The sequence below is a fragment of the Acipenser ruthenus genome, chromosome 34, assembly GCF_902713425.1.
Source record: "Acipenser ruthenus chromosome 34, fAciRut3.2 maternal haplotype, whole genome shotgun sequence".
Lineage (NCBI taxonomy): Eukaryota > Metazoa > Chordata > Actinopteri > Acipenseriformes > Acipenseridae > Acipenser > Acipenser ruthenus.
The window spans coordinates 2,910,698-2,932,450 of NC_081222.1; the positions used below are offsets into that span (position 1 = coordinate 2,910,698).

Here is a 21,753-nt window from a genome sequence, read left to right on the forward strand (position 1 = left end):
TAAAACACCCAGCCTTCGGAATATTGTCTTTCTCCGGCACTGTCAGAATGCATCGCTGTGTAGTGTAGGAGTGGTCAAAGCTGTTTTGGGGCTTCAAATAAATCAATAAAAATACAAAAAATAAACGTTATCTTTTATTTTATTAAACACTAAATTGAGTTTGTGTATTTATTTCTTTGTTTGTTTGTTATATAAAACATTTTAACTAATGTAAAGTTTGTACGGATCAATTTTATTCTAAAAAAAACCCCCAAAAACCTGTCTATATACCATTCAATTCAAATTAGCTTAATTATTTAAGAGAGAGAGAAAAAAACTGGTCCAGTAGCGTGTAAAACCATGTAAAATGTCGCATCATACTGCTGTATTGCAAATCTACATGTCGTATTTCTGAGTGAAACGATGTAAACTTAAAGGAGTCTATTTGTTGCGATTCTGCACAATTGATTTTAGCGCTCCGGACCAAGTATGTGAAAAATAAAGAGACGCTGTGCCTTTAAATATTTAAGGATTCGTGACGCGAAGCTTGAGGAGGATCCCACGGTGCTGTGAGTCTGGAATTGATCACTGAGTCAGAAAGAGACGGAGCTAGTTTGAAACAAGGAATGCTAAATATAAGATGTTCGCTTGAAACTTATTGCATCAAGGACGTGCAGTAAATGTATCGAGCTCGGCCGCTTCTCATGTACTAGCGCCAGCAGGACTTGTGGGGACAATCGGAATATCCTTGAAGTTTTTGTGTGTGTGTGGATATAATAATAATTAAAAAAACAAACATATTAACAGCAGTCCTATCGGGATAATCATGGATTGGGGTACGGAACTCTGGGTAAGTTTTAAGTTGTGCTGTAGTTTTTTAAAATATATCTTCTCCAGATGCTGTTTGCAATTCAATATACGCTACAAAATCTGTATATATATATATATTTTTTTTTATTATTATTATTTAACAAAAGCGCCGAGGCAGAGACAATACACAGCAATGTCGAGAGAGCGGTCACAACCGGAGCGACGTTTTCCTTCGCCAAAGTTTCGGATTGTCTGGAAAATTACAGTTGTTTTTTTTCACCATCCATAGCTGATAGTTTTTCGTGCAAAAAAAAAAAAATTGAGAGACCATTTGTAAAAGCGTACACTAGTATTATGAATGCTGTACAGACAGTAGTTTTGTTGTATGCAAAAACGTATTATGAAGTCCTGCTAATACCACCTCAATTTAGGTCAAGTTAGCCATAACACAAACTACAACCCTACCAAACCCAGGGCAATTACATGTTGCTTGTAAACCATTGTGTGTATGCAAAAACATGATGTCATTTTTAACGTTTGCCAGCGACCTTCATTTAAATAGTTACTTAATTATCGTCATTTGTGTTCATTTATCTTGTGACTGTTTGGTATGCAAAGTTTGACGGGAATCAAAATATCGCACAGTATAATCTTGATAAGATTTAGCAGGTGTGGTTTATATATTAGCACATCACAATTGCATAGTCTATGTGTCTCCAAGTCATCCCGAGTTTTCTGGTATTGAGCTATTGTATGGTATTTTATTGTAATTTTATATGGTGAGTGGGGATTTTTTGGTAAGAGGCAGTTTCGCACTAGTAGCCCATAACCTTTTTTGGCTAACGTTTTTGTTTGTTTGTTTGTTTTAGGTCAAACCGATGTATTTTGATAGTAGTGCGTCTATAGCCGGAGCACCATGTAGGATTTTTATATAAACGTTCTGTACATTGTTACGCGCGTGGGATCACCACACCACACAATACAATAACGTAATAACTTATTGATGACGCTCTGACACTAGGCCATGGATTTATTTATTTATTTTTTTAAAGTACAAACCTGATGTCGTTTATTTACCTATGGTGTTTTTGTTTGTATGCTATAACAGGTTTTGGTGCAGAATTAAGCTCAGGAGGACAGCAGTGAGGTCTGATTATTTGAAGTCCTGAGATGAGGACATCACCTCATTCTTGTCCGGAAATAGTGACTTTTTACTACCTAAACTTGTACTGACCGCACAGTACAGAAGTGTAGAGAAAAAGTTATCCTTTAAGTGGACCACCTTACCTAGGCCATTTAAACCAGTGGTTTTCAGCCCTGGTCCTGTGTCTGCTGGTTTTCATTCCAACGGAGCTCTCAATTACTCAACTAGACTCTCTATTATTATTATTATTATTTATTTTTTAGCAGACGCCCTTATCCAGGGCGACTTACAATTGTTACAAGATATTACATTATTTTTACATACAATTACCCATTTATACAGTTGGGTTTTTACTGGAGCAATCTAGGTAAAGTACCTTGCTCAAGGGTACAGCAGCAGTGTCCCCTACCAGGGATTAAACCCACAACCCTCCGGTCAAGAGTCCAAAGCCCTAACCACTACTCCACACTGCTGCCCTGAAATGATTGAAATGATAATTTGCTTAATTAGGCCTTTTTAATTGTTTTCAGCTCTTAAACAGTTGCAGATTTCAAGTTACTTATAGAATGTTACAGCTAACTTGAAAGCTGCAACTGTTAATAGCTGAAAATAAATTAAAAAGGTCTAATTAAGCAACTGATCAATTCAATGAAGGGCCTAGTTCACTAATTGAGAGCTCAGTTGAAATGAAAACCAGCAGACACAGGGGGTCCCAGGACCAGGGTTGAAAACCACTGATTTAAACCAATTGCATTATATTATGGCCTTTTATATATATTTACATCCCAACCACAGCGATCTTATCGGAGTAAGACAAGAAGAGAGAATGCATTTGGTTTAGTCAACTTGTAGCGTGATTATCGTGGCTTCACGTGGAAACTGACTGCAAGGCGCTAGTGGAAGACTTGTAAAAAGACCTTCCTTTAGTTTGCAAAGAAAAATGACCCTCCTCATACTTATACAGCTCCAGCAGAACGCGAGAGACGTGTTTTTTTTGTTTGTTTGTTTTTTTTAGATATTGTTAACATTCCTCACGTAATCAATTTAACGCATTTCCGGAGGGAACGTTCTAAATAAATTCTGTGTCAAAAGGCATCTTGTCCTTTTTTCTTTTTTTTTCTCTTCAGTCAATCCAACGTCACGCACAATTCATTACAGAGGTGCAAATCAACACCCGTGGTTTAAATCGGTGGTATTATATTTAGTGCATGTACTGTAATGCGTATTTAATAGGTTTTTAATTTATTATGACTATTGTTGTTATCATTTCCTGTAAAGTTGTAGGAGGGAGCAGCATCTCATCTCTGCATTCCTGGGTGTGAAGATAATTGGTGCAGTGACTTTAGTGATAGACTACAGTACAGTGACACTTCAAATGTAGTCGTTGCCAGTGGTTTTTACCACGGTTTTCTCTCCAGTTTGAAATGCCTGATTTATTGTTTTTTTTTCCGGAGGCTGAAACACGTGTCCTCCGAAACATGTTCCTGCCAATCCGTCATTTTTCACACTGCGGATCCACAGCGAAGCCACCAGACCTGTAGTGCCGGAGGACAACACTGCTCTGAATGGCTCCACTGCAGATCTGCAGGCACCCTATCAGCCACAGGGGTCGCTGGTTCATGGTGAACCGTGGATTCCCTTGCCGAGTTAAGCCCTCCCTACCCGGGCAGCGTGCGGCCAATTGTGCGCCGCCCCCTAGGAACCCCCGGTCACGGTCGGCAATGACATAGCCTGGATTCGAACCTGCGATCTCCAGGCTGTAGGGCGCATCCTGCACTCCACACAGACCGTCATTCCAGCCTTTTTTCACGAATACATACCACACTGCACAGTTACTTCCTTTATTCTGTGAAATAATACTGCAGCGTATCTTATTTTGTAAGGCACAGATACACATGCACAAAAAAAAAAAATTCAAACCGTCTCCCCGTTTCTCAAAGACATTGTCAGTCTCTTGTCAGTTTTGTCAGTTTACTGTCTGAGGCAGGGTGGGTTAGACCGTTTCAAGCAGGAGATCCTGATCATTCATAGCCAGTGTGGCAGTGGACTGTGTTTACTGGAAGACTAGTTTCCTGGTCAGTGCTGGGGAATTTAGGAATTTGAATCTTTGCTATGTTTTATGTCTAGGGTTACAGCCTCTGGGGTGTCGCTGTGCTTCAGTGCAGGCAGAGCCGCTAGGAGTCACATGACGGCTTCACAGCACAGATCTGATGTGGTGCACTGGGGGTCAGTGTACATGGTAGGGGTAGAACGACAGCTAATTTGATAGAGTCGAATAGTTGAGGTCAAACTAGTATGTCGACTGGTCGCCACTTTTGAACGCACTGTTTCTTGACGCTGTTTGTGCACTCTGTTCAAAACTTTAAAATTACTTATACATGTTCTAAAACTGAAATGTCGTGGTAACTGATTGCAACCACGACTGAACTCCCATCCTTCGTGGGTGCAAAGTGAATCAACTAAACTAATCCCTTAAGTAGCCTTTGGATAACCCCCCCCCCCCCTACTGTAGAGTAAACAAATGCTCGCGGTCCGAGTTAAACCTGCCACGCTAACTGAGCAAATGTAAATGGCTGAAGACTCGCAAGTCTTGGCATCTTTGCTCTCTGTAAGCAGACACCTTTGCAGATGTTTCTGGCAGTGTGTGCAGACTTCAGCCCATGGCAGCTGATTCAGCATTGACTGGTATTTGGATGGTGGGGGGTCAAGCGCTGACCCTCGCACGCTTCCAGCTAGCCCAGTGTTTTCCAGTCCCGGAAAATCTTAATTACATCAGCTGTGGTGTTCCATTTTCCTTGTGCAGACTTTCACCATTCTTTCTTTATCCCCGATGTCCACTTAGTTTAACACAAGCTGTGCCGTTCGCCTTCTTTAATTTATATATACCTAAAAACAAACTAACCGGTACATTGCTCTCAGATTTACTTGTCCTTTTAGGAGATATCCCGGTGGGCATCAAAGCCGTGCCCATTTGCAAACTTGTGTGGATTGCAAGACAAATTGTGACAGCAGACCATTGCAGGGGTGGAAATAATCCTCCCATCACATAGCAGTTTGATCCCTTCCTAGTTTTGCTACGAGTTTATTAAGACACACCTGATCCTGTTACCTATACACTGGGGCTAATCAACTGGTAGTAAAACCTGGAATGAGTGAAACTGGTATGCAGCAGGAACCTTCTTTCTATCCCTGCATTGAAAGGAATACTGCTAGTCCATTAACAAAGTGGGGCACTGGTGATATATTCTGTGTGGGTACTTTTTTATTTTTACCATTGAGAATGGGCCGGCTGCAGGGTACAGCTCATGCACCAGGCCCTGCACTAGTTCTGTATTTACTGTAAAGGACGTCCACCTGTTTCTTATTTGATGGCAAACAGCTTAGTTCTGTATTTTTTATATCTTGCCCCAGGCACTACAGTAGGCAGATTAATTAACAAAGCAGATTAGGCTATACAGAGAGTCGTTTTCAAAGACAGTTATGGGCACTTCTTTAGTTGTCCATGCTGGTGTGCTGTGTGATGTAACCACTGTTTGACTTGCCTGCAGGAGCATTCCTTCATCTCCTTCGCTTGCCACCAGACTAAAGGACCGGTGCATGGAAATGGGAGTGATTAGGAGGATTCCTGAGTCGTTTGTCAGCCTGTATCCTTATTTTAGAGGTTGTAGCCCTAGACCTAAAACATTGCAAGGGTTAAAATTCTTACATTCCAAAATCTTCAGGCACTGGTATGCGTTTCCTGCTTCCGACCCCTTTTTTTCCCCCCCTGACCTTTCACCTCCACGCTGTGGATGTGTTATGCGTCAGGATTGCGCTGTGGAAACAGACAGGTTTGACGGCTTTTTTCGTGAACCAGCTCTTCAGCAAAACCGGTTTCAGCTGATGTCTGTTTGAAGTTCTCCCACTCTTCTTGAGCAGCCTAAGCACAGTAACAATAGTGTGTTTTCCAGCTTGGCTATTTTGTGTATGGCTCTACCCTCCTACTTTACAGCAGTGTGTGCGTTTTGCGCCGGTAAACTTAAAATTTGAAGTGCAGCAAGGCTTTGTAAGGAGGTACTTGGGGTGTTGGATTTGAATGTTTAAACATCAACATATTTGTCAGTAGAAAACCAGACTGCATTAAAAGGTATTAGCCCTACATTGTACAGCACAAACACGAAGGCTAGCACCTTTAGTTGACCTGCTTATCTTTTTTCACTACAGTATGTTTAGCAAAATTCTAACATGTTGGCACATTCCTGTTTCCTTCTTAAGGTTAAAGGCAGGATCATTTTAAACGCTTACTTTAAAATGTGAAATGGCATTCAAATGCAGGTTTATCAAGTGACACAAAAGCATTGATTAACCCATTAAGTGCCATTGCCCTCATTTGAGGACAGGCCGCTTTGTAATTTTTTGGAGCGTTTTTAACTGGCATCTACCCGTTTTAATTTTCTGTTTAACTGCATTGTTAGGATAACTTACTCCTAATTGTTAACCGCAAAAGTTACGTCTAAATGTAACTGTTAATTCCGCAGATATAGACCTTTCGGAAGCTTTTATGATGCCCTCAATATAAAACAAGAAACTGAAACTAAACTGATGCTAAAGCTCCATTTTCTATGTGTTGAGCTTCATAGCCGGTGTGAAATTTCACTGCTCTGATTACAGGAACACGTCTAACTTGACTGTCCTCAAAACAGGACAAAGCAGTTTGCAGCCAAAACAAAGGATTTTTTTTTTCTGAAGAAATGTTGATTTAGAATGGATCAGATAACAGAAATACAGCCTGTGTTCCGATTTTTTCTTTGAAAAGAAAAAACTATTTGCTACTTAATGGGCTGCAGAGTTGTAATGGCTTTCGTTTCACTACTGCTGCAACACCCGTATTGTATTCCAGATGCTATCAGCTGCATGAAATGAAGCCTCTGCTGCTATGTAAATGCAGTACAGGACAGATGACATGATAGAATTGTGTAGCTAGGAAGACTTTGCAAATTAAATAGGGAAGTGAAGAGCAAAGTTTGCATCTCTCCACATCTGTGTCTTTTTTACTGGGTGAAAAAATAACAAGCTGCAGGCTTGGGACTCGTTTGAAGTTCATATTAATGCTCCCCTAAGCAGAAAACCCGTGCTCCCTAATGAATCTCGGCTCTGCTGCGTTTCCTGGAAAGATCCCTACAAGGAGCTGATCGCTCTCAGATGGAAGTTTCAAATTCAAATCCCTGTAAAGTTTAAAAATACATACAAAAAAATCGGATCTAACAGTCCGCCAAAGCCACGCGTTTTTATTTGATCTAACAAAAGGTAACGTGTGTGTGTTTTGATTTGGTTTCTGAACATTGGTATTGGGTGTGGTGTTGCACGGGATGACATCTGTACACAGGAGCAGAGGTACTGGAATTCTGGCAAATACTTCCGTGTGATTGGTTGAATTCTGGTATGTGATTTCTAATGTTTTGAAGAGAGTCAGGGTTGGGTATCGTTTTCCAGAAACAGTGGCACACAACCCAGAAGGCATTCTTCACCTGTGCGGTCACTGGGGTATGACTAACATGCTCAGTATCTTCCCATCAGAAACCTGAAGCAAAACCTCAGCCCTTAAACATTTAAGGAATCTTCCTGCCTGTCGTTGATGAATGCTGGGTGTCGCTTTACCGTTGGGGGTTTGGCCAGAGGTGACAGAACTGCTTTTATCCTTGGAGAAGCTCATTGTTTGGTTGTGCCACCTTCACTCGCAAGCTCACAAAGCACGGACAGAATTAACAGTATTGGTCTCTCTGCAGTGTGGCTTGACACCCTATAGAACACCCTTCATAAAGTCGAATGAAACCTGCCGAACAATGTTGCGTTAACATATTGAGTTGCCTACCGCTTTTGTATTTTTCCATTTACTTAACAAAAAACTGACAAATTGAAAAATGTGACATTTTGAAATCCAATATGAAATACTACTGTACTGCTATTATGGCTTCCAGTAGACTTTTTTTTGCGATAACATTTTGTAGTTTCTTTTGATTTCCATGATAAATAATATATCTAAATTAAGTTCATGTGGTTTTATTTTACATTTTTATTATGTCTCAATCCTAAAATTTTAGGAGATGCAAAACTTTTGGTCAGAGCTGTAAAGTCAAGGAAGAATGTAGTCAGAAGTGCAGCACAAAATGCGTTCTTTAAACTAAATATGCAACATATGTAAACCATACGATACAATACAGCAATCTTTTACATTATTCCTTTCATGCAAAGACATTCCAAAGGTTAAAAGGACTACAGCTGTGGGGTGGACACACAAAATATCTATAGAGGAACTTAAACATTTAAAAAAGCTAGGCACAGATAAGTCTTCTCTTATGACTTGAGATTAATTTGCAAGCATATGATTTTGAACTGCTGTGTTTTTTGTAAGGTATCTATGTTGCAACAGGGAATGTCAGGCAGGCTATTGGCTTTATAAACACTACTCACCCCCTCTCTCCCCCACGCCCTCTCGCCCACGCAGCGAGGAGAGACGGATGATTGGGTTAGTCTCTGGGCTCATTTTATCAGTGGTTAGCTTGGAAGCACTGGGACCTTGGCAGGATAGGATAACTATAGCCGTTGCTCTGCTATATATAGCGATGCAGAACCCAGCCTTCAAGCAAATGCTTTGAGACTGAATATGCACCATCAGCCCGCTCGAAACTTGCGTGTTACACCCAGAATAAATGAATGGGTTGCTCCGCAGCTCCGAGTTGTTTGTCCCAGCCTGTGTGGCTGTAACCATTTTTTAAAATACCAGGTGTGCCAAAGAGCTGCAAGAATCCAGTAGGACTTGTTGTTCAGACTGCAAGACTCCTCTGTAGCTTCAAACACGCAATCGTAAATTCCTAGGTGGAACTGTAAAAGGGTTGATGCTCAATTTAATGATCTAGCGGTCTATATAAATACCGCTGGCTTTTATCTCTGCTGGTGTTTATTGATCACCCAGGCACAACCCCTACTCAATAAAAAAATACAGTGGAAGGAAGTTGGCAAAATATCAGGCTTATACATTTTAGGGTATGAAAATACTTCATTGATTTAGATTAAGCTACACCCCAAATGTCAAGCAGACCAACGTTTTTGGAAAATGCCTGTTAATCTGATTGACTTTTGCATAGATTTTGTGTAGTTCAGCTAACTTTTTGTATTCATTTTCACAGTGGTTGAAGTAAAGAGGGGGAGGGGGCAATATTATTATTATTATTATTATTATTTATTTCTTAGCAGACGCCTTTACCCAGGGTGACTTACAGTTGTATACAAAAAATACATATCAAGAATTACAGTACAATTAAGAGCAAGATGCAAAATACAATGACTTCATATCCTAATAAGAGCAAATACAAAACGCAGTATGATTTGATATCGGGACAGCTCAAGAGCAGATAACAGTGTTGATGGTTACATCAGGGTTAGATACAAGTGTAAGTGAAATACAAAATACTACAGATTGGGTTAAGTGCAGGATTAAATACAGTAAAATAGGGAGCAGATACGTGCTGCAAAATACTAGATAAAACCGTGGAAGTATCAAAGTTGTGGATCTTTGTTTTTGTAGGCCTAGAATTCCTACAAGGTTGCACTTTTTTTTTAAAGTTTAATCTTTTATTATTTGTATACTTATTGTCGGCTATAATCAAGTCCGCACTAAACCAGCAGAAGGTGTTTTATCTAGATAACGAACCTGTGCGTTGCTTCCATTTCTGTTAATTAATAACTAAAGAAATAAAAAACCAATGAGCAATATATCGCATTGTTGGGTTGGCTTCCTGCTGCATTGGTCCGAGACCCAAAAAAGGATGCCTTACCATAGGACCCCTGGTTGTTAAATCTCAAGTCAGTTTTTATCCCTGAACCCTAAAGAGAAGACCATTAAACAGAGGACAGCATTTGATGCTATGGCTTATATTGTTGTCCCTATGGGCAAAGCACAGCAAAGTTGTCCCCTCCGAGGTAAATACATGAGATGTAAAATCATGCCCCCCCCCCCCCCCCCAACTAAACTTTTTTTATTTTTTAATATTTTGTAACTATAATTTGTTGTGACATGAGCTTTGGACTTTATTTACTGTGTTTCTCTTCTCTACAAATGTGGTTTGGTCCATCATAAGCAGGGAACAGTAAAAATGCTCTCTCTGTCTCCCTCTCCCTCTCTCTCCTCTCGCTCTCTCTCTCCCTCTCTCCTCTCACACAGTGCAAGGGGCAGGATCTACAGGCCCCACGTAACGAAGTAAACACAGACAGGAAACGCAAATACAGAGCAGATGTGGTACTCTAGACATTCCTGTCGTAGGAGCAGAGTGGTTTTTTTTGTGTTTTTTTTCTCTCCTTTTCCTTGTTTGTTCCTTGATACTGTAGTTGAGCCTTGTATTCTCCCATTAGCAAACCAACAGATTTTAAGAAACGCATGCACTTTTTAAATTGGCTTAATCTTCCCCCCCCCCTTTCTCTTTCTCTTCTCCACCAGAGCAGAGGGGAAGCTGTTCTGACAGTACAAGAGCCTCCCTTCCTCTTTCTCTGCTCCACCAGCACAGAATGAGTCTTGGAGAAAACCAAATTTAAAAGTAATCTTAAAAGGGAAGGTACACCAATACAATATGGTATTGGGTGCTATTTCTGTTTCCTCTGGTCTGTGTTGCATGAGGAAGGAAGTGTGGTCATGCTTTATATCTACTATTTCCAAGGATGGCTCCCCTACTGAATGGCTTGTGCAGCTCTCATGTTCAGCCGTGGAGGTTCCACATCAGCAGTATTAATGCTGTCTAAGCAGTAAGTGTGATGCGTGCGTCACCCCTGCCATTGGGAGTTAGAAAGCAGTGTCGTCAAACTGTATCTTTAAATAAAAAGTAATGTACAGTAATGCTCTATATTTACTTTAAGACGTACTGCGAGTCTTTGATTAGATTATTACAAATATCTGGAAGGGCAGCATCCTGAGTTGTTTTGAGATGTTCTTCGCTTTACATTCTGCAGGACGTACAGAGGGTCCACGTCATTGCGAAGTTGTTGCTCAACCTGAAAGGTTGTATAGAGTATTTCAGATTACAGACCAATGCAATCCCAAACATCTGTAGGAGACTAGGAGTGTATTATAAAGGGTTCAACATGGAGACCAGCCCGTGTTGTGAATCAGGACTAGGGCTATCCATTACTTTAGTATTTTGTGCATTTGGTACATGGTGTTGATTCAAGTTAATCTTCAACTGCACAGGGCTGTATTATTTTCACAGTAAAGAACTGCTTATTTCAAGGTCTAAAAATGTGTCTTGTATTTCACGATTTAAACATAATATTTTTTAAAGCAGAAAAAATAGCTTTGTCATTTTCTCTAGAGTCATTGTACAACAAAAGTAAATGCTAAATTTGTCTTTTTTTTTTGTAGAAGACATTCCAAAGAAATTGTGCAGCTCTCTGCAGTATCCTTTAATCATTTACCGGAAGCAAACTAAACCGGCTGCCAGGTTCCTAGGTGTAGGAGGTAGTGTGTTAATGAGGCAAAGGGCTGCATTTGCTGTCTTTTTAGATGAGTCCGAGGGGAATTTGAATGGGAACAGCAGGGGTGGATCAGAGCCTTTGGTGCATTAGGACATAAACGAGTTACTGTACGCAGCTGGGCTCCACATACACAAAGGCAGAGTTTGTAAAAGGTCAGATCCGATCAGATATCTTAATGCCATTTGGATGGTGTGTTCCAGCTTCGGAAAAACCCTGGGGATTAAAAACACTTACTGATGGGCAAACACACTCACCTTGCTGTGGCGGAATGGCCAGCTGCTGTGTGTGTGTGTGTGTAGACATTTTAATGAAGACTATATATTGGATATAGTTGGTTTGATGTATGTTTTGACCAAGCTGATGAACATTTAAAGGTTAGTACTGACCTGAAACACTGGTATATGTGAATCTACCGAACCTTAATTGGGGAAACACCTGCTTCCTTGCGTAGTTTACTGGAGCGTTCTTCTGCATGCTACAACTTAAGATCCAGTCATTTTATTAAACTGCTTGTTCCCATGCAGGGTAGCGACAGTTTTTGGTCGTCGCTCATTTCAGTTTGCAGCACTAATTGCTTAATATTCACCTTCACAGCTGCAGTACGTTTCAGTTCTGGTGTGGTTATCCTAGCTGGCAACAAACACGGCGCAGTGAGCAGAAAATTTCTAACCAGAGTCTGGAAAACCCTCAAGAGTCCCGTCCGTCGCAGACCGGTCTAGCCCTTCTCTGCAACGTTTTAAAACACAAAGCGAGTTGCTGATCTCCTCTCCCTGGCCCCTGTCTCGTTTTATGCACTGGCTGGGAAAGGCCAGTCCACCAGCTGTACTTATTTACCCGCATCCTGGAAGCTCAGCTGTTGCTGATTCGACGCTCTGTCTGTAGACTGCTAACCTGCTGTGTCGCTCCTGGTTTGCGCTGAGGCACAGTGAAGCTGCTGAGATGGAGCGGGAAGCAGCCATCGTCTTTTAAGAACTGACATCGCTCTCAACAAAGCATGCATTTAAAAGATAAAAGTTGATATATATATATATATATATATATATATATATATATATATATATATATATATATATATATATATATATATATATATATATATATAAACAAACAAACAAACAAACTGGTGGCAGAGTAGGAAAAGTTGTAGTCCAATGGGTAGCTACAGGACTACAACTCCCAGAATGCCCTGGGACTGCAGGAATAGGAAGCACCTGAGGCCAATTAAGCCCTGCATAAAGGCAGGAGAAGCCCTGCAGTCAGGGCTTTTGTTGATGAAGGAGAAGCAGACAGGCTGACAGAGTACAAGCCCTCTGCTGAAGAGAACTTTAAGACAACGAGGTACTGTCTTTGTGTAATACGTGTTTTGTGTTGTGTTGCCGTCCAGCTTTAGTTAGTGGATGGAGAAAGTTTAGTTAGTTGTAAATAATAAAAGTGCACAGAAGTGCTTAAACTGCAAGTGCTGTGTCTGTGTCGGTGGCGTGTAAGGGTGAAAAATAAGCCTCAGCCGTAAGGCTATGGTTTACAATATCTATCTGTCTCTCTGTCTATCTATCATAAGTGACCATTTTGGAGAGCATTTCTCAGCATGTCTTTTTATTTTTATTTTTTTAAAGATCTTATGCCACAAATTCTGTCTGCATCATGAAAACCAGTCTGTACAACTCAATCTCATCTTGTTCCCAGTATCAAACTGGGTCTGAATCCAGTTCCATCTGCAATCAACATTCCAGTTAGAAACCGGGTATTGCACAAAAGCCCAGGATCATCTGTGAACTTCGGTTTCTTTACACTCTCATTCCGTGCTGCGTGTAGGAAACTGGGAAGTCATTTGGGGTTCCTGTTTCCTGTAACACAGGAAGTGAATGGGAGAAGCAACAAAAATGCCAACTTGGGGACAGGTTTCAATTAGGTCAGGGGCCAAAGTTAGCCTTTCCAGTCCTGGTCTTTGTTCCAACCCTGTTCTAAATTTGTTCAACTGAACCAATTAAACCTGCACCCAGGCCATAGTTCATGATCTCCTTTTACCTGTTGAGCCTGGAATGGATTGGCTCTCCAGGGCTGGGATTGGACACCCCTGAATTAAGTAGGGTTACCAGGTTTTCAGAGTGCAAAACTGGGACGTTTTTGTTTTTCTTCAATTCGTTGATGCCGTAGCGACTCTGAAGCTGTTAAAATAACAGTATCCAAACACAATCATCGGGTGTGTTTTATTGTATGTTTATAAGTGTTCGGTGGCTACCTCTAATCAAGCTTAGAGTGTGTTTCTCGCGCACAATCAACTTGATTAGAGGGAGCCATGGAGCACTTGCAAACATACAATAAACCATTCATTGTTTTCTTTCTATTGTCAATTGACCAAAACATGTTAAATGTACAAAAAGACCTGTTTGAAAACATATATCAGCTATCACCATACAAGAAGAACTGGGACGATTTTACTTTTTCTGAGTGGGACAAAAAAAATGACAGTTTTCCAGAGACGACTGGTAACCCTAGAATTAAGTGAGAAGGTAAGCAGCCTTGGCTAGCTCACCATTGAGGTGAAGCCTCCATTTAAGATCAAACGCAGAGTGACACTATCAGCAGTCGCATCGTTACGGTTTCATATCCTTCTCGGAGCCGATTTGATCTTTTTTTTCCTTTTGGACGGCTGCCAGCGTCTGAGCTGCGCTGTGATTTTAAACAAATGTTTTGTTTTTTCCCTGTGTGTGTTGTTGCTTAGTGCAGCAGTAACCCTATATAAACATAAAGCCTGCTATTGCATCCCCGACCACCCCCGTGTGCAGTGGACAGGCCAATCACACTTGTTGGCAGTACTGTAATTGGCCTCCAAGGTGGTAAATGCAGTAGGCGTTGCTGAGAACAATGGCGTTTCATCTTTCCCTATTCAGCTGACTCGTCTTCTTTTGTGTGTGTGTGTGATCAGTGGTTTTGCTCCCCAGAGGGAGTCTTACAGTGGGGATGTAATGGAGGTGTATGATATGTACCCCTCTGCTTGGGTTAGATTTTTAGCCCTGTTTTGAGAATGACACTGTGATGAAATGCAAGACCTTGATGTCCATGAGATGAGGTCATGGTGACCTTTTATTGAATTCTGGCTTCTGATTGGTTGAGGATCTATCTTGGGGACCTCTTCCCCACATTTAATGAAAAAAAAAAAATATTCTACTTGCTTCGAGTGTGCTGTTATGAATCCTGAAGGTTTTCATGTTTTGATGAAATAGTGCATTAGTTATGAGATGTTGTTCTGTGCAATTGTGAATGGTTCTGTCACATGGGATGCCACTGTGTCTGTTATTACCAGGAGGTGAGTGTGCAGTGGTAGTTAAATGGACCGGACCCAAAATGGCTTGTGTCTCAGATATGTATTTGTTAGGCAGGGGAGTTCAAAGAAGGTTAACCGGTGTCAGTTTTCTGTGGCTCGTCTCGTTTGAAGCACAGTACTGTTTTGAATACTGTCATCTGATTTTTAATGGAAATATTTAGCTTGGAGGGGTTCGGAAAACAAATGGCTATTGATGAGCACGAGCACTGGGTATAAACAGTTTGAAGGCCTCAGGCAGAGGGAGTTTGCGGTCACACTGGGAGAGGGGGGAGGTCTCTAGACTCGGGGTGGGGAGGGTGTGGCGATGGCTCCATACTTCTTGGATCTTACCCTGGTGTTTTGATTTTGATAGTGTGCTCCTGCTGTTGTTTTAAAATAAACACATTTGCTGAAATCTTTCAGAGGAGTCTTGCTGGATGCATGTATCATTATTATTATTATTTTTTTTAAATAGTTTTTATTTTAAATGGTCTCTACAGTACACAGTCACGCACAGACCACGAAGTGACTTGAGCACGTCCTGTAGTTATTTTTATTACAGAGCTACAGCGATCTTAAGTTTCTGTACAGAATGCAGTTACGCAAATAACCCCTTAGATCACCGCATGTATATTTGTACCATTTTGTTTCCTATGCAATCTATACTGTACTTTTTAAAGTCTTTTGCTGGACAACTTCATGTACCCCATATAAACAGTTAAGAAAAAAAGTAGGTATAGATTTCAAACCAATACAGGAGTGGAAATGACACCTACTGCTTAGCAGTATCACCCATTCCAGGTTTTACTTGGAGCTTAATCAGCGACAATGTATTTAACTCATAGTAAAATCAGGAATGGATTAAACTGCTATGCAACGGGAGTCATGTTGCCATCCCTGCAATACATAATATAAAGGGATTAAAGGGGTCTGTCTGGGTTTACAGGTAATCTGTTGTGTGTGAAGGTGATATTTGCACTTCATATTAATGAGGTTGCTTTTACCAAGGCACATGGAACGGTTCGATCACTCCAGTGATTCATTCGGGGAATCCTGCTAAACACTAACTGGAGATTAGCCCTGCTAATCCATCTCGCTCACACTCCGAAGCACAGCCGTGCTGGTTTGAATATTCAAACAAGAGTTTCTGGAAATGCATTTGAGATGCACAACTGACTGACCTGTGCTTCGTCTGAATTGTGCAGCTTATAGACCTTGGTGTATACAATTATACATCTTTTAAATGATGTTATGTGTTGTATAAGCTGTCTTGCAACACGCTATAAAATTAACTAATTTTGCTTTGTAAAGTCGATTGGAAAATGTGATGTTTTGAAATCTAACATGAAATACTGTACTGTTATTATGGCTTCCGGTAGACTTTTGCGATTATAATTTAGTAGTTTATTTGATTACATGATGTTAAATAAAAGATGTAAACATTTTTTTAAATGTCTCAATCCTAAAATTCTAGGTGATGCAAAACCTTTGTCCATAGCTGTATATCTTTGCACTATAGTATGTAAAAAAAACGCCTGATTGGACAGTCTTCTTTCCAGTACATTCCGGAATGTTGATTAGCCACGCCCCTCAACCACAGTCTGACTGGACCATTGTGAAATTCTGCAGACTTAAGGTTGCATCAAACCTACCCATAAATCAGCCATTCTATGGATAGAAAGTTACAAAGTGTGCGAGATCCTCATGCACGTTCTTCTGGTGTTCTAGTAGTCTTGAACTTGACCTGAAGTTCGCTCCCATTGCACAGCATCACAGGAGTTTCCAAGTTTCACCAAGAGCTTGATTGGGCCTGTCTGAACTTTCAGATCCATGGTTTCCATAACGAAGCTCGCAGTTAAATGAGCTGAAACCACTGCACACTCTTCTTTTGCCATCCCTGCATCGATGAAGGCATCAGCCAAGACCTTTTGTGAAGTTTGACTTTATTCAAAAACTCCACAATCTCAAAGTTGTGTCTGAAAGAAATGCTTCTGAATTTAATGTTCTTGTCCACTTCCGTCAAGCATTCGACTGATAAATAAGTACATTTTACTGCCTCTTGTCTAGCACAAGCTACCATGCGTTTACCATAGTTTACTCCTGGTTAGCCATGTTTTTTTTTTATTTTGATAGACTTGACCAAACCTTGTTGTTCTTTACCATGCTTTCACTGTGCTTTATTGCACTTTGCTGTACTTTTACTAGTGGAAACTATTATAAGGGACACAACAAAGGCCATAAACACACACTTTCAACAGCATATTCCAGGGAAGCCTTCCAGTAAATATAACAGAACCCTCGCTGGTAAGTTCAGTCTTAATTGCTTTATGTATATAGGTGTATATGGTTCTGGTGCCCCCCCGGGCTACTTGTGTGTGAGGCTTACCCCTTATCCACAATATGACACTGCTGTTATTGTTGGGTTAAAATATTGTATGTTTGCTGTGTCAGGCTGTTATACAAAGAGTGCAAGAGAAAGTATGCTCTCAATTTGATTAGAGGCAGCCACCGAACATTTTGAAACCATTACAAGTCATTAAATTGAATAAGACGAAACCCTGATTTTATTAACACACTTAATCTGTTTTTACAGAACCTTTTACAGTTGTGGTTTAAACACTTCAAACACTTTGCCATTGACGTTCAGAGGGCGAGATCTACACTCTCTCTTTATACACTTCATGCTAATAGGCTGCACTGGGAACCTGACTTCTAATAATCTGTTTTCAAACTACGTTTCTACAAGCCGTGATTGCTTTTCAGAGAACACTGTGTCACTGTGCACGCTGCCAGAGACCGACGCGTTACAAATAAGCACGTATAGGCTTTGAGAGGGCAATGTAAAAATGCATAGCAGGCACTATTGGATAAATGGATTGAGGTCATGATGCAGATATGATTCAAGAGCGTTGGGCTAGGGAATGGAATGTGAGAAGCAGAGTGATACACAGCAAACAGAAAATCAGTAGCACTTCATTTATTCAATCAATCAATCAGTATTTTTATTTATATAGCTCTTTTCATACAAAAAAAACAACTTAGGATGTAAATCTATTGTTTAGTACGAGTCCAAACTGATGTGTTATGTTTTGGCAGGCTAAACCTTGCCCTCTCTCTGGGGACCAGGGATTACTGTGCAACCATATGTCACGTTCATGACCTGCGTTAACACGGATTCTGTAAGCCGCCCTGTCTAATTCAGTTAAGTAAAGACCTCACGTCGTTGAACGTTAGACCACTTAACCAGCACCACCCCCTCGTACCCCCCCCCCCCCCTCCGCTATCTCCTCTCTATAGCTGAGGAACAAAAAAGCTCTCCATTTAACTTAATTATTATAACAACAAAAAAAACCTTAATTTATTCACGCCTACCCTTTACTCTTTACCATTGAGCATCCTGTTTCCACTGATAAAAAGGTCGTTTTTTTTTTAGATTCTTGCAAATATTGTTAGTCACATCCCATTATTTAGTAATCATGGAAATAAGACTCCCTCTATAATTGCAATAAGAGTGGTTTCAGTTTTTCCTGCAAGATTACCTATACTGTACACACATGCGCCTGTGAATTCTGTGAAGGAGTGTCCTGAATCAAGATTAAACAGCCTGGAATTAAAGGCACCAGTAGGTTTTCAAGATATTAAAACTGGTTCAATGTAACGTTTCTTCAGTTGTATTCCAAAGTGCGCTGAGAGAGAATGGAAGTCTGCAAGGATTTTTTAAATTTGCAAACAAGAGAATTATCAGATGGTGAGATTCAATCGATTTTGTTAATTAGGTCATTGGATTTGTTTTTTTGTTCTTGTTACGCTTCGTTCAAACAGTTACAGTGTTTGTGTCTCAGGTCCTGCCAGGACTGGAAGGGTTCATTCAGTATTTAGGTTTAATAAAATCAAGTACCTGGGGGCCGATCCCTGTAATTCAATTCCAGTTCCTTTTTAAAATCAAATTCCAATTCATTTTTGAAGGAATTGGATTTTTGACATTTTTAGCCACGTAATAATTGTTGCGATCGTTCCAACTGCTTTCATTTTAATTGACTAGCAAACAGTGACTTCATTTGAACCAATTTGTTACCACTGTGAGAAGCTTGTTTTTTAACAATTTGCTAATTGCAATTTTGATTGGAATCGATTCCAAAGGAAAAACAGTTAATCCTGTTACAAGAAGATTTTCCAGCCTGAAACAGAGCCCTAACATCCCTGACATTGGCAGCCATTGACCTGAAGGCAACCCTAGACTGGGGAGATGTCCGGTGCGGTGTAATTCATATGAATCCCACCCTACATGTTTGCTTGTATCCTCTGTGTCTTGATGTTCAGTTAAGCGGGCCGCAGTTTCTATTAATATAACTCGCATTCTGCACATTCCAGGACAGGACACAAGCTCAAGAACAGAACAGCGATCATCCCACAGCATGCCTCTGCCTCTTCCGTACACCATCCCTCTACTGATAAGCAGTGGATTGGGCTGGAAAACCACAGAGGCTGTTGTTTGATTCACTTACCTGTACAGAGGAATAGCAGTTATGCTTATGTAGTGAGGGAAAAAACCCAGAAGTTTTTAGTATTGGTTACTCCTGTATGAGACACACAAGACTTCAATCTTTATTTCTGAAACTAAAGGACCACAAAGCCACTTTTTCAGGAACAGTCACTTGGAATCTGATTCCAGGAGACCTAGTTTGAGGCACGTCTGCTGTATCAAACCCCATCTCCTGTGGTGTGCAGTAGCCCGAAACCTAGTCTCCTGAAACCAAGTTCCAAGCCACAAAGTGACTTCATGTTCTCTCCCTCCCTTTAAAATTGTTTTGCATATTATGGGTTTGTGTTCACAGTCTAAGATTTATTGATTTAAACTCCCTGGCGGTCAGTTGCACATGCTTGTCAAAATCTACAGCCATGCCATTGCTTTTTAATAATAGAATTAACAGTCAGAATAGATTTTTCAATGCTTCTATTCCAATAAATGCACAGACATGTTTCAGTAGTATCTGAAGGCTTTTGGGACAAGTCTACAGCATAACATAGACATTTCGCTTCCTTGCTGTTGAATACCAAAGCGTTCTCAATGCATTGATTTATTGTTACCTGTCTGATATACGGTTAGCAAATTGGTTGCTGATTGCACATCTACTGGCTAGAGTTTTATAACATGAGATGACTGAGGGCTCTAATGCAGTAACCGGGACTACTGTAATCACCCTGGTGCACACCATCAGAGCCCTGTCCCCTGCACTCCCACTACAGACTCCAACTCTCTCAATAAACCAGAGTGACATAAAACAAATACCTCGCTCAATGACACTCTGTTTACGGAGCTCTTGTAAACAGAGGATCGTTGTTTTCCTGTGTTTCTGTTGCCATGGCACTGCGTTAAGTTTGTAAACTGGTTTTGCACTTTGACCTGTTTACAAGTCAAATGTAAGCCAGCTGTCCGGTTTTCACACGTGAACAAATGCAAGCACGGATAAATATTGCAGTAATCAACGTCCGAGGTGGATTATGTTGTTTTAAAGCTTGTCGAGGGATATAACAGAGGACGGACGTTACAATAATGTTAATATTTTGAATTATTACACGGCAATCGCAGAGCCAAAATCAGACACTTGAAGTACCTATTTTATGAATGTATTGAAGACAGACTTCTACTGAGTGCATTGCTGTGGGTGAAATACTGATAAAATACAAAATTAGCATGCCTTTTATATTTCAGTAAAGCTTTTCTGAAAGTCTCCCATAGTATGGTTGCAAAAAACATGACACGTGTGTGAGAGAGAGGGAGTGTGACAGTGAACCACATTGGACAGATATTATAGTTTATTAGTAGGCAAGGGATCCAAATAGCACCAATATGCTTCTGCCACAGGAATTTGTGGGCCAAAATATTACTTTACGATTGTAATTGAAGTCTCCCGCTACATAATTGAAGATTCCCGTTGCATAGCAGCTAGAGCCATTCCAGTTCCTTCCTACTGGACTTAATTGTAAGTTTAAAAAGCTGTGTGGTGAGACTCAGTTGTATTGTCATAGTAAAAGCTGGAACGCTAGCAAGATCAGAGTGTCTAATCCCTAACTCCTAATTTTTGTGGTGTCTTTAAGTCTGTTGTCTTCCCAACAGCGTGAATTTCTCAGCGTTTCAGGCAGTAGACCTGCAGATGCACTGAGCCTGGGTTCGACTATAGTTCGGTTTCCACAGCATGGTTGATGTGTTCTTGGTCAGCACAGTACGACTTCAGAGTTACAAAACACCAAACTTATGAACCGACTGGTCAACCAAACACCCCACTTTCAGCCAGAAGCATGCAATCACTCAACCATGCGTGCAATGCAACCAGATAGGTGCTCCTGTAAGCACCATGCTGGTCAGGAAGAAGGAAAAATTACTGTACCAACAAATGTAAAGGCGAGGCAGATTTCAAAGCACGTACAGGCAGTTTTAGTAGGAACATTTTGGTTTTAAACAAAGCACAGTGTTTTTTTTTTTTTTTTCAAGCCAAAGGAAACGGAGTGACAGCTGCACAAATGCGTTGTGTTTTAAAATAAAATAAGAGCAAGCGCAATGTTAACCCAGGTTTTCCTGGACGTTTAAATCTGTTACAATCTGAATAGTAAGTTCAATTTTAGCGTGTTCCGTTTTTATAGTACTGTTTTTAAACAATATGAGTATTACAGTACTGTGCTGTATCCTTGTATTCTCCAGACTGAGGCTGCAGATAGCAGGTGAACACACTTATTAAGTTAGACATTTCAGACTTACGAACAACCTCCATTCACAAGGTGTTTGGAACGGAGGTTTTACTGTATTTAAAAAATAACAAAAATCACTAGAATCCTGTCTAGACGTGCGACGTGTGGATGCAGGTAAACCAAACCCGCTCTGCTAACATCACACAAGACCGAACTTGATTGCAGTGCTCAAAGCCATGAAGAAGCACTTGTAATATGATCATAGTTAGTCGCTTTTCTCCCAGATCTGATAATCCAGGCTTGTTTACATTCCTGTGCTAGGTTTTAG

General features: G+C 40.6%; 1 protein-coding gene across 4 annotated transcripts in view; it reads left to right on the plus strand.

The window, feature by feature from the left end:
* Positions 1-506: 506 nt before the first annotated feature.
* The window catches only part of LOC117968269 (cdc42-interacting protein 4 homolog), a 47,692-nt gene continuing 26,445 nt past the window's right edge, over positions 507-21,753 (plus strand). For 2 of the 4 annotated variants that reach the window (XM_034915909.2, XM_034915911.2), the window contains exon 1: positions 508-829. In XM_034915909.2, coding sequence (XP_034771800.2) covers positions 806-829 — 24 coding nt within the window. In that variant the 5' untranslated portion in view covers positions 508-805. Of the gene's footprint in view, positions 830-12,735; positions 12,773-21,753 lie in introns of those variants that run through there. The other 2 variants (XM_059007198.1, XM_059007199.1) reach the window with 2 other exon arrangements.